Consider the following 14392-nt stretch of genomic DNA (forward strand, 5'->3'; position numbering starts at 1 on the left):
GTTTAATATATGCTAGCTACTTGAGAGAACATTCAGGAATATGACCTTCTTATGGACACATTTTTCAATTTTTTTTTTTGAAGCGAGATCAAATGAAAGTGTTTGATTTAAAAAATTATTCAAGTCTGAGCTATGCCTCTCTTGAAATAATATTAAAAGTTTCCTGTTTGTTTTTCCCCACACATTATCCTCGTATAAATTCTGTACCCATTCAATAAGCTCAGTAATTTTTAAATGGAAACTATTAACTTGGAAGCTTGGAAGTTGTGGCTTCCCCTGTGTGTAGAATTGGTTCCCGTCTGAGGTGGGGTGGGGGATGTCTGGCTAAGGAGTGTTGACAACTCTGCTTTGATGTGAGACCAAGGAACTGGCTGTCAGGTTGTGGACACTTACATGACAAATTTTTGCATTGTATGTCACCATTCACACTAAGAATTAAGCTTTCCATAGAAGTTCATTCGTATTGTTAAGCCCTTTGGTCCTTTGGCATGTAGGTATATTTCACTGAAATACTTGTAGATGTCCAACATACATACCTTCAATCCCCCTTTGTTCAGTGCCATTTTTTATGTCCACCCTTAGTTAACTTTGATTTCAGAACTTCTTTAGGCTTCCATCAGGCATATGGTCTTTAGTTCTATTAACTTCTTTAGACATCTTAAACTTTATTCTCGGTTTTAGTTTCTCTACCTGTTTAATCCTTTAACTCACATCCTTCCTTATTCTTCCAGAAACGGTATACCAAAATGTCTCGTTTGTTAGTGAAATGCTGCTTCTCCTTCAGCATTCTCACTGATGAATAAATTTCTTCTTGTAGGGTCTCAGAATGGGGGCAGGAAACAAATACATGCACACAGTCCACCATCTGTAGCCAAATACACACTCCTGTTGAAATGCTCATTTCCCTTGGTTTCCTTGACACTATCACTACTGTTTTTCCCCCTATTATTGCTAACTTCTTATTACTATCTTTTATATGATTTTTCATTCTTTACCCTTCCAGTGCAATTTGAATTGCTCAAGGCTTGGTCTGAAGCTCATTTCTCTTTGTCTCATACCTTTTACATGGGCTTTCTTAACCACACAATGACTTCATTTAACTTGATTAAACAAGCAGTATAGATAATTCCTAGCATTAGATAAGAACCTCATGAAGAAAAAAAGGAGAAGATGAAAAATTGGCTTTAGGGAGTGGGATTTGACAGGATAAAGGTGTTTTGTATCCTGTTAGCACTTATAAACCACTACATTCATCCAATATGGATGCATTACTATGATTAAAAATAAACATTAATAGACAAATAACCATGAAGGAAACAACCTTAGATAACTTACAAAGATATGTACTTTCTAAGTTATCTCACAAAATCTTATATAAGCCCATCATTGAAAAATTTCAATTACATCTAGCAGATGTTTTCCACCTGTTTTTTTTTTAACTGAAATGTCAACTTTAAGTTTTATTCTACTTATTTGTATTGCTTTGTTGAGCCTTTCGTATAGTACTACTCAAACAACCATTCTTTGAAAATACAGATGCTTGTAAAAGAAAAAAATAGTCAATTTCAACTGCCCCAGTAAATTCAATTAATATGATGACTAAAAGCAATTTATTAGTTTAATGACATAGTATTGGTTATAAAAGAAATAATGAATGAGATTTCAAAGATACCACATTTACAAATACACCTACCTCAACAAAATACAAATAAATGTGGAATAACGATCCAAGACGGCAAAGTACATAAACACTGTGCTTGCCTCATCTCGTGAACACACCAAAATTACAATTAAATTATAGAAAAATCAACCTGGAGAACCATCTGAAGTCTAACTGAACAGAAGTTTTATAACTAAGGATATAAAGAAAAAGCCACATTGAGACTGGTCGGAGGGGTGGAGACACAAAATGGGCTGGCCCCAAACCTGTGTGGAGGATGAAAATCAGAGGGATATCTTGGCCACAGAGCTTCTTCATGGAAGAGTAGGGGGACCACAGCTCCACACCAACCTCCCAGGCATGGAGTATTGGTGCTGGGAAGAGGAGGCCACATGACTTATGGCTGTGAAAAACAGTGAGGATTCCAACTCTCTGCATGGGACAAAAGGCTGCGGGGAAACTTGGCCAAACCTGAATCTGATTGGCCTAGTGAGCACTGCTGCTCCACCCTGCTGAGCCCACAGTTGGCAGCAGTTGACCTTTGTGTGTCCTGGCTTTTTGCAGAGCTACCCCAGACCTGGTACTGGTGACAGCCATCCTCAATTTGCAGCGTGACCTGTCCCATGTACCTCCAGGACCAGCACATGCAGCGACTAGCCATGGACACTTTATAGGTCCTACCACGTACACCCCAGCCGGTCACAGGCACTGGCTGACATGAGCCTGCACCAAAACCCCTCCCAAGAGGCCCCAGAACCAACATATTTGGAGTTTGGCTTCAGACTAGAGCAGAGCATCACCTAATTAGCCCCATAAATGGCACACACAAAGGGTAATTTCAATAGGCACCAGAGCCCACTGGGGTGATCCCACTCTATGAGGTAAGCTCACACATCAGCCAGTAAACTGTGGACATGGCCAAACCCCACAGTCAGTCATCCCGATGGTCAGTACCACCCACTGATGTGCCAATAGCAATCAAGGCTCAACTATAAAAGAAGGGCACACATAATCCATACAGGGGACACTCCTGGAGCACTTGGCTCAGGTGACCAGAGATTGTGCCACTGGGCCCCACAGGACACCTACTATATTAGGCCACCCAGCAAGACAGGGAGACATAGCAGATCTATCTATACATAGAAACAAACACAGAGAGCCAGCCAAAATAAGGAAACAAAGAAATACACCCCAAATGAAAGAACAGGAGAAAACTCCAGAAACAGAACTAAACAACATGAAGGTACGCAACCAACCAGATATAGAATTCAAAACAATGGTTATAAGGATGCTTAAGTGAGAACTTCAACAATGAGATATCAAGCATAAGAAAAGACACAGAAACCACTAAAAAAGAATCAATTAGAAGTGAAGGATACAATAACTGAAATGAAGAATGCACTAGAAGGAATCACCAGCAGACTAGATAAAGTAGAGGATCAAAGCAACAATTTGGAAAACAAGATAGCAGAAAACACCCAATCATAACAGCAAAAGGAAAAAAGAAAAAACGAAGATAGTTTTTAGACCTCTGGGACAACATCAAACATACATTCACATCATAGAGGTACCAGAAAAAAAGAGAGAAAGCAAGGGATTGAGAACCTATTTGAAGAAATAAGAACTGCAAACTTTCCTAACCTGGTTAAGGAAATAGATATTCAAGTCCAGGAAGTACAGAGAGTCCCAGACAAGATGAACCCAAACAGGCCCAAACCAAGACACATTATAATTAAAATGGCAAAGATTAAAGGCAAAGAGACAATCCTAAAATCAGCAAGAGAAAGGCAACTAGTGACTAATAAGGGAGCTCGCATACGCCTGTCAGCTGATTTCTCAACAGAAACTTTGCAGGTCAAAATGGATGGGCAGAGATATTCAAAGTGATGAAAAGCAGGGATCTACAAGCAACACTGCACTATCCAGCAAGGCTATCATTTACAATCGAAGGACAGATTAAGTGCTTCCCAGAGAAGAAAAAGCTAAAGGAGTTCATTACCACCAAACCAGTATTACAACGAATGTTAGAAGGGCTTCTTTAAGATGAAAAAAAAAATGTGAATAAAATGGCAATAACTACATATCTATCAACAATTACTTTCAATGTAAATGGATAAAATGCTCTAATAAAAAACATAGGGTGGTTGAGTGGATAAGAAAACGAAACCCTTACATATGCTGCCTACAAGAGACTCATTTCAGATTGGAAGACACACACAGACTGAAAGTAAAGGGATGGAAAAAGTTATTTCATGAAAATGAAAAAAAAAAAAAGAAACTGGGGTAGCAATACTTATACTACACAAAATGGACTTTAAAACACAGGCTGTAACAAGAGACAAAGAAGGACTCAGGAATTCCACTTATGGGTATTTATCTGAAAAAACCTAAAACACTACTTTGAGGGGATGTGTGTATCCATATGTCCATTGAAGCATTATTTGCAATGGCCAGGATGTGGAGGCAGCCTGGGTGTCCATTGATGGATGAACGGATATATAGGATTTGGGAGATATATATATATATATATATATATGGAGATATATATATCATATATATATAGCAATATTCATATATATATATCTTGCTCATATATATATATATATATATATATATATATATATATGAATATTGCTCAGCCATGGAAGGGAATGGGTTCTTGCCATCTGTGGTAGCGTGGGTGGACCTGGAGGGTATTATGCTGAATGGAGTGTGTCAGACAGAGAAAGACAGATGCAATGTGATTTCGCTTATATGTGGAATCTAAAGAATAAAATAAACAAACAAACAAGACAGAAACAAACTCATAAATACAAAGAACATTTTGATGGTTTCCTGATGGGAGGGGGGTTGAAGGGATGGGTGAAAAATGGGAAGGGATTAAGAAGTACAAACTGGTTGTTACAAAGTAGTCATGGGGTTGTAGGGTATAACATAAGGAATATAGTCAATGATGTTGTAATAATTATGTATGGTGTCAGATCGATATTAGGTTTATTGGGGTGATACATGGGAGAAGGGTTGGGGGACAGGGTGAAAAAGTTGAAGGAATTAAGAAGTAGTTAAAAAAAAGTCAGAGGGATGTAAAGTAAAGAATAGGGAATATAGTCAATAACATGGTAATAGCTATGTGCCAGATGGGTACTAGACTATTCAGGGAGTTCACTTCTTAAATTATACAAATGTCTAACTATTATGCTATACATCTGTAATTAATACAAAACAAAACTGAATGTTAACTGTAATTGAAAAATTAATAAAGGGGAAAAGGTGAAGGGGAATAAGAGGTTCAAATTTCCAGGAATAAAACAAATAAGCCTTGGGGATATAGCATACAGCATGAGGAATATAATCAATAATATTGCAGTAGCAAAGTACAGTGTCAGATGGTTGCTGGACTTATCATGGCGATCACTTCTTTAGGTATATAAATGTTGAACAACTACGGTGTACACCTAAAACTGATATAATGTTGTATGATAGCTATATTTTTTAATAAAAATCTTAGAAAAAAAGAAATAGTGACCAACAGTGTAAAGTTCTGAAGAGACTAGTCAAGGATAAAGAGATGGTCCTAATAGGAGGAGAAATAGTATATTATCTCTATTGAAATACAATGACGGAATAACAGTATGAATGGCGATGTAGATAGATTTAGTAGTAGGAAGATGAATTTAATTCTTACATAGTTTTTGTGAAGGGGTGTTATAAACACAGTCTAGTTTAAGGGAAGCAGAGAGGCTTCCAAAAACCTTTTGGTAGAATTACAGATTAATAATACACAGAGATTTAGTAGGATTGAGGGGCAATGTTGAAGCCCAATTTGTAGTTGGCGATCATTATCCATGAATCAACACCCAGTCAAAAAACTATGCAAAAGCTTCGTTCTACTCCAGAGTTCCATGTCTAATTAATTATCATATTCTGGTAATTCTACCTCCTTAAAATCCCAGGCATGTTTCCTGCCCTTCAATGCTATTATCAATGCTTTCTTTCTGTTCCTCATCACCTCTTGGCTTGTTTGTTTTAATAGACTCTGAATTTGATCTCCAAGTTTCCATTTTTGTTTCCCATCTTTTCTTCCGTACCATTTCATAGCTGTGTGACCTTTGACAGGTCCCTTCATCGCTCTAACATTGGCTACCTCATTTCTAAAATAGATGCTGCATTTATAGTCTCTACCTGATAGGATTATTACTGATATGTACTTATATTTACTATGAAGTCTAAATATATAAGATGAGAAACTAAGTGGTAAGCAAAATCTTGTACTATAACTTTGGTCATACATCTGGCAGCATATATTCTAAAACTAAACATATAAAAGAATAATGTTGAAATATATTATTATTTTTTTAAAACTTCACAATCAATCAGGATTCTCAAGCTCACTTCTTAATAATGTCTTTATAGATTTTTATCGCATGACAGAACAAGCCACATATCATATATCAACTGTAACATAGCACTTGACTGCTTTAATATAATGCTTAACTGTAAATGTCTATAATTAGAAATGAGGTATTTAAATTTGAATATACTTTAGATAGATGGCAATATCTATAATGATAGAATCATCATTTCTGCCTGAATTGAACTTAAAAGTTAAAGTTCCAACTGCTCCTATTATTGGAAAAGTAATAATAACAATTATAATTAGACCATGAAGTATTAAAAGCTGAACATTCAATTCGAAGGTAGATAAAATAAAAATGCAGTGAAAAAAGCACCTATAAAATGTTTGCAATTCATGCACATGTGCTATATAGAGGCACTAAAGAGCAAAGGAAAGAACTGTGGAGTCTGTATTACAGTTCATTTTTTTCACATTCTCTCTCCCTCTTTGACATTGGGGGGTATTATGGTTAATATTTCCTCAGTCATACATCATTACTTTCCTATGTCAAAACTTTTTCTCTAAGGTATGCATAATCTCTGACTGAAAATATAGAGTTTCTAAATATGGCAAATGCCTTTTTATTTAATTTGTGCTAGGTTAACTGCTTAGAAAATCACTAATACATCTTTATTTTTCACACTTGACGTGGCTATTTCAATCCGAGCCACGCAACTTACCATCATTACGTAGAGTGAGTGGTGTTGGAGGACTGAGTACTCGGGCATTCGTCACTGTGTTTTTCACCAGACAAATATAGCTGCCAACATCTGATGTTTGGACTTTAGAAATGTAAAGGTTGCCTGTCTCTTGGGAGATGAACCGCCGACTGTCTTCCGCCACAAAGGAAGGGAACTCATTAAATACCCAGCTATAGATGATCTCTGAAAATACACAAATTTCAATTGTTGAAAGACAGATTATTTTACTAACAGTTAAAACTCAACCAACAAAGCCTTTATTAGATATTAGATATATTGCAAGGCCATACATATTTGATACAGTTATCTATATAATTGAGTTATTTTATATTCAAAGGACTGTTGTTTTAATGATTACAGGAATCTGAAATATTTCTTAAGGATGCTTAGCACTGATTCATTCATTCAACTCCAATGTATTTTGAATGTATATTAGATGAAAGGCACTATAATAGCACTGAAATTAAAAAGATGGAACATTTTCCCATTTTCAAAGATCAGTCTAATCGGAGAGATTTATCCAAACCTATGAAACAGTGTGGAATGAAAACAAAAAAAGGAGATATATGTATTTTTTATTGTAAAGAAGGCATGGGAGAGGGGCACTTAAGCAATCATATCTATCAGCAAAAACTTCCTGGGTTAAGAAAGACACCTGAGTTGCATTCATTTATTCATTTGCTAACAAATATTGGTTGATGGTCATGATAAACGAGCTTGTTCTAAGTGGAAAAAAAGGGGGGGGGGTGTCTGTGCTGTCAGGGAACTTTCATTATGGTGGGAAGAAACCAGAAGTATAAACAAGTGTAAATCAAGTGGTGATAAGAGCTGCAAATAAAACTAAGTCTTGTTAAGAGAGCTAGAGAGTGATAGGGGTGAGAAGATCATGTGAATTTACATTTGAAAAGCTTTCTCTGCTGAGTAGAGAAGAGACAGTGTGAAGACAAAGCAGGGACTGGGGAGAGGGGAAACCGGAGGAATAATCCCCACCCACTAGGGTAAGAAGCTATTTTCAAAATAACCATGGAAGATATACATGGTTTTCATTAGCATGGTAGTGACAGTAATAGTGAAGTGGTAAGAAGAGATTGTGGTAATAGAGTTGACAGAAATTTTGGATGGATTTATTACGAAATGTGAGAAAAAGAGTTACAGAGTAAGGTTTTGGACCTGAGTAACAGAGCAACTAGAAGAATGTATTTCTCCTTATTGAAATGGAAAGACTACAAAAAGAGCAGTCCTTAGAGATATGGGTGAATTAAAATCAGGAGTTTAATTTTTTTAATTTAATTTTTACTGGGGAATATTGGATATTGGGGAACAGTGTGTTTCTCCAGGGGCCATCAGCTCCAAGTCATTGTCCTTCAATCTAGTTGTGGAGGGCGCAGCTCAGTTCCAAGTCCAGTAGCCATTTTCAATCTTTAGTTGCAGGAGTCACAGCCCACCATCCTATGTGGGAATTGAACCAGCAACCTTGTTGTTGAGCGCTCAGGCTCCAACCAACTGAGCCATCCGTCCACCCCTCCAGAAGATCAGCGTCAGCTAATTGTCTTTAATCTAGATGTGGAGGGTGCAGCTCACTGGCCCATGTGGGAATCGAATCAGCAACCCTGTTGTTCAGAGCTTGTGCTCTAATCAAGTAAGCCATCCAGCAGCCCCAGGAATTTAATTTTGACAAATTAAATGTATCATACTATCTAGCATTCAATTTGAGAAATTTAGAAGCACTTGTATGTTTGAATATGGAGGCCAAAGGAGAAATCTGTGTTGATGTCATAAATTTGGAATATTAAAAGATTAGTTGGAGCTAGCCAGGTGGAGTGTATGGGATGCTGAAGGTATTCCAATAAGAGGGACAAATGAGGATGGTCATTCAGACAAGGAGTTGGATGGTAGGAATGGACCACTACAGTTTTGCGTTATTGAAGTAAAAAATTCCAAGGACTGGAGCGGTCAAAGAAGAAGTTAGAGAGATTAGAGATAAATCCAAATTACTAAACACAAATTAACATGGTGTGTATGCTATATTAAATAGCTTGTGCTCTTATCATATATGCAATGTGCCACTACTAGACATTTTTCAGCAAAGGATTGACATAGATGTGTACATTTATAGGTTATTCTGGTGATTCTGCAAAGGTTGGATTTAATTGCAAGGCTACGGGAACAAACAATACAACAACATTGCAGCCTGAAGATGAATGCTGAAAAATGTGAATTAGAACAATGTCATAACAATGAGAAGAATGTCATAACAACAGACCAATGGTGGTCTGTTGCCTTACAGCTGCCAAATCGTTTGTTCCCCCGAGCTCTTCCCAGGATTTCACGAGGGAGTGCCTCAGCAAAATGAGGCCCGATGGAGAGATATCGGAAAAGCTCCTTTGAGGGGAAGTCTCAGCAAACTGAGACCTGATGGAATTATATCGGTCCCTCCCTTCAATGGACTCCTTGGAGTTGTGTGTATGTGTGCGTGTGTGAAGGCAAAGTACAAGCTGGAACACAATGGGAACTTCCGGACAGACAGCCAGCAGGCTATGTAACACACAGATCTTGAGATTAGCAATCTTTTACCTCCTTAGAAGTTAACCCATAAAAAACTATGCATTGGCCCGATTTGGGGCTCAGTCCTTGAGGCGTGAGTCCCTTGGCCCTGCTTGCACACTATTCTTGTCTACTGTCTTTTCTTAGCCCTGCACCGCCCTTCTCGCTTCCCACAGCTTGTGTTGTGTGGACATGACAGTGGTCCAAGAAAAACATTGGAGGTAAGACAAACTAAGAGGCAAATAGTCCAGGAATAATCTCATATCTCCCTTGAGTGACTGGGAAGAGGATGGCACAAGAAGTTCAGGATGGAAATACACAAAGTCAAACTAGTTTAAGGAAAAAGATAATTGGTTCACTCTCAGGCCATTTTGAGTTTAAGGTGTGTCAGGCACACCTCAATCCAGATAAGGACTTCCAGTAGTTGGAAAATATGTGTTTGAAGTCCAGGAAAGGAAATTCGTTAGAAGGTTAAATTTGGAAATTGATAGTATATTGGTATAACTGAATCCATGTAAGTAGATGTAATTAACTAGGGAGAGCAGATATGGTGAGAAGATAGTTCTCTGGGAAGAACAAACATCTAAATAAAGGTAAGAAAGTGTTCAAAGGGTGGAGAGAAGGAACTGGTGGAAAGATTCAAGTGGAATAGAGAAAATTCAGTGTCATATGTGCCAATGGCTTAACCATTTCGAGAAGCTAAATCATGTCAAATAAGGCAAATAAAAAATCCAAAATAAAGAAAAAATTCACTTAAGATTGGCATTTGGGACATCACTGAATGGCAATTTCGACAGATAAGTGAGTAGAGTTCAAAACCAGATTACAATTGAGTTAACATAAAATGAGAAACTGGAGACATTACTTGTGGGCCAATAGCATTTAAATCCCAATAGGTGTTATAATTACCTATGTTATGGTTGAAAGAGCAGATTCCGAGGTCCCCTTTCCTCAGAATTACTTGTTTAGTCATACTAGTTACAGCAGGTCCTTGAATAACATCGTTTCATTATAACATTGATGAGATGCATAGGAACTGAATTCTTGTTTATATCAATTAGCCTGTAGTAAAACTGGTTTTGATATACATGGTTTCACTTAAAGTTTGTTCCCAAGAATCTATCCACGTTAAATGAGAACTTACTATACTTGAGTTTGTGATGCTAATATACAGTGAGTGTTTGAAAAGCCTGTTTTATGCTATTCTTCTGTCTCTCTCTTTCTCTCTCTCCTTCCCTTCTCCCCACTTCCTTCATTCCTCTCTCCCTTCCTTCCTCTCTTTGTGTCCCCCAGTCTACCTATCATGGATGGGTCAAAACAAACTTATTACTTTGACCCTGCCCAGGTTCCAATGGGAAGCCTGCCATTTAGTCAGCCTGTCTGTGTACTTAAACAAAGACTTTGAAATTTAGCCATCCATATTGAATGTCAATGTAACTAATTTCAAAACTTTATATATGGATCAATTAACTTTGAATAGAACCCCCTCTCAATCTACTACTATTATTATTTAATTTTTTATCTTAACTTATTTAAAACCAATATAATGTGTCAGGTAAGGGTAAATCATCAATGTTTATGAATATGAGTTTAAGAAAGGTGATGCCTTAGGCTAACTCCAGAAAAGTATCAGAAACATTTTTATGGACACCACTTTAGGTAGGTGTAACCTATACAATCAACTTATGAACATAAAAAATTCCATTTATTCCATTTCTCCTGTCCAAAAATACCCTTAGAGAGGGTTTAAATTGATCAAGTATTTAACTAACTCTTTGAGGCTTGGTTTTGTCATTCAAAAAATAAGAATAATATTACCCACTTCATAAGTTTTTAAATACAATACTATAACCTGGAACATAGCACATGTTAACTATTTATAAAATATGAAAATACTATTCCCTCCCCCAAATTATTAGGTTCAGGGCTCCTTCTATGTGTTCCATTTAAATATAAGAAAAACAGTACAGAGGATCTAAAGTAACACTGAACAAATTATGAGTACTTAAATATTATTCAGTTTTGCATAGAAAATTTCAATGATTAATAGAATGTTGAAATTAAGCAAGATTTAGACAATATTTATTACTCCTAAGGCATATATTATAGTTCTAGACGATGTCAGAGAATTTTTGAAATGTTATATTACATTATCTTATAATTATAAGACACATTTACAATACCAAAAACTTTCAAATATTTTAACAAATATTTTAAAAATAAAATATTTTACAGCTAGTTGACCACTTGGCAATCTTTAGTCCAGTTGATATTTTATTAAGAATTTATTAATAGTATCCATGTGGATTTACTCAAAGAAAGCACATAGAGTGTAATTGAAAAACTTCATTCTGTTCTCACACTGCTCATCTAGACTCTAAATTCAAGGACTTCTCACACTTAACCTATGAGTTCTTCTAATTGTTATTAGAGTTTTATTCACATCACTCACAGACATTTTGATATTTTTGCAGTTTATTTTAGATTAGATTTTGCTGGGTTTATCTCAATTTTTGGTTTATGTTATTTGAAATTTTGGGAAAAAGAAAGCAGTAAATAATTAAAGTGAAGTCTATCATTCAATGAAATACTACTGGTATTTCTGTTACACTGATAGTGCTTGTTGAGTCAATGTTTTGTAAAATATTTTAGAACAGGAAAAAAGTATCTGCACAAAATTGGCATTTTCTCAAATTTTACAGGTAAATGAGTATTTGGGGGTTCAAAATGCTTATTTAGTTTTAAAAATAAGTTTTCAGTTTTACATAGCAAAGCATTTCATAATTCCAAGAAGGATAAAAAGTAGGAATGGTACACAATAGAAAAGCTGACAACCTGAATTTGGATTGGGTTTTCTGCCTGCGCCAAAAATAAAAATATTGAGCTGGGCTAAATATCTTTTAAGATTGCTGTTTACTTTCTCCTATAAGGTTTTTTATCCTTTATTAGCATTTTATTTAATACCTGTTTCAAACTTTTTTTACTAGCATAAAAAACAAGCATTAATTGTATTTTTAGTATTAGAGTGAGGATTATAAAATAATTCAGGAATGCAGTAAAATATAGTTAGCTCTGGTGTCGTAGTCTTTAGTTTCATATAACACTTTGTTTCCTACCAATTGTGCTTGGCTCCTAAAAATAATTTAATACAAGCTGATTTACTAAGTATTACAATTTTAATGTTATTATTCATTTCAGAAGCATATGGAGATTAGTTGGTTAATTGTGATTTTCCCAGTTTTCTAAGGTATTCTTTAACAGTATGTTTAGTTAAGAAAATTGGAAATGTTTTAGAAGTTTTTTATACAATTATTCAGTGAGTATTCCCTATTTCAGCAGACAATGACTATTTTTTGAGATATCCTGTGCATCCTAGGTTGTGAGAGTCTCCCTCTAGGATGATTTTGCATTAGTTTCTACCAAGGGCCCCACTTGGGGGATATCTACTTGAGATCAATTTATTTTATTTTATTGTTTCCAATTACAGTTGACATTCAATATTATATTAATTTCAGGTATACAGCATAGTGGTTAGACATTTATATAACTTACATAGTGAACCCTTCACAAAGTCTAGTACCTACTTGTGACCATACATAATTATTTCACTATTATTAACTATATTCCTTATGCTGTACTTCACATACTCATGACTATTTTATAACTATTAATTTGTACTTCTCAATCCCCTCCTCCTTTTCTCTCAGGCCCCCATCCCCATCCCCCTCCCATCTGGTAACCATTAATTTGTTCTCTGTATCTATGAGTCCTTTTCTGTTTTGTGCGTTCACTTATTTTGTTCTTTAGATTTCACATGTAAATGAAATTATATGGTATTTTTCTTTCTGTGTCTGACTTATTTCACTTAGCATAATACCCTCTAGGTCCATCCATTTTGTCGCAAATGGTAAGGTTTCATTCTCTTTTATGGCAGAGTAATATTCCATTGTATACATGTATGACATCTTTATACATGGGATCAATTTTTATGTAAATTTCACTAGTGTGTTTCTGATACTATGTGGTAATATACATTTGGCCTACAATCCCATGTGCTGTGTTGGCTTGAAGTTTGGTTTCCCATGGGATTTTTTTTTAATTTATTTTTTTGGTCTTTCTTCCTGAGTCAGTGAGAGTCATCCTAGTTCACTGAGGGCATAGCCCTTTGTGGGCCTAGCTTGGTGTAGACATCCTAACTTCCCCTCTCAGGCAGACCCAAACACTTGTATTTTATCTAAGAATGAACATTCATTCGTAAAGGACCTAGACTTTAAGGTCTATTAGCATGACATATAAACAATCTACCACGCTGCCAAAATCTCCTCAGGATTAACACTATTCCCAGATTTTAGTTAGGATATTAGCCCTAGATTTTAGTTCTTGTTTGTTTCTGACATCTTGGGATTTCCTTTTCTTTCTTGTGCTCTTAGCTGTATATTTAAATTTTCTTTACTTTACTCATCATTTCTAAATTTTGCTAGTAAGAAAATTCCTAGGTTAGCTCTGTCTACTGTCCTAATTTAATGTCCAGGTTTTATGGCTTTATGCATTGCAGACTTTCAACACAATTGCTGTAATTGATTCAGTGTCACAAAACAGACTATCTCCTTTTTTGCTCCCCTGACAAAAAGATGATTACTTAACTGATATATTTCCACATCTACAGGGTATAAAAACAGGAGTACCCATATGGGCAATGATGCTCATTTCTCATAACTGAAGTACCATTAATGAAAAAAGTGTGAGAAAGGGGAATGAAACAGCATAGTGGACTCTCTGAAGTCCTTGAAAACAATTTCAATGAGTAATTATCTGCGATTCATTTCAACATTTTTTACTATAACTACAAGTTAGAAAATAACCATTCTTCTTTCTAATAATGTGTGTACACCTCAGAAGCTTAGGGTCAAAGGATTTAGAGATAACACAATGGATATAGCATCTGAGCTATTCCCTGACCCAATTTATAATGCAACTCTCCTAGGGAGCCAATTTTCTTTATCCTTTTCAGCTATAAAAAGGAAGACCTGAAAATCAGAAACTTCTCTATTTTTATGATATGCTCAATTTTATGGTTTATGGTAAACATTT

The 14392-nt window shown here is 35.8% G+C and overlaps 1 protein-coding gene across 2 annotated transcripts in view; it reads right to left on the bottom strand.

Annotated features, from left to right (window-relative positions):
* The window catches only part of CNTN5 (contactin 5), a 1268958-nt gene that overhangs the window by 358254 nt on the left and 896312 nt on the right, over positions 1-14392 (bottom strand). For both annotated transcript variants that reach the window (XM_019741696.2, XM_074335568.1), the window contains one exon: positions 6737-6940. In XM_019741696.2, coding sequence (XP_019597255.2) covers positions 6737-6940 — 204 coding nt within the window. The remainder of the gene's footprint in view (positions 1-6736; positions 6941-14392) is intronic.

Source organism: Rhinolophus sinicus, linkage group LG06 (genome assembly GCF_036562045.2).
Source record: "Rhinolophus sinicus isolate RSC01 linkage group LG06, ASM3656204v1, whole genome shotgun sequence".
Lineage (NCBI taxonomy): Eukaryota > Metazoa > Chordata > Mammalia > Chiroptera > Rhinolophidae > Rhinolophus > Rhinolophus sinicus.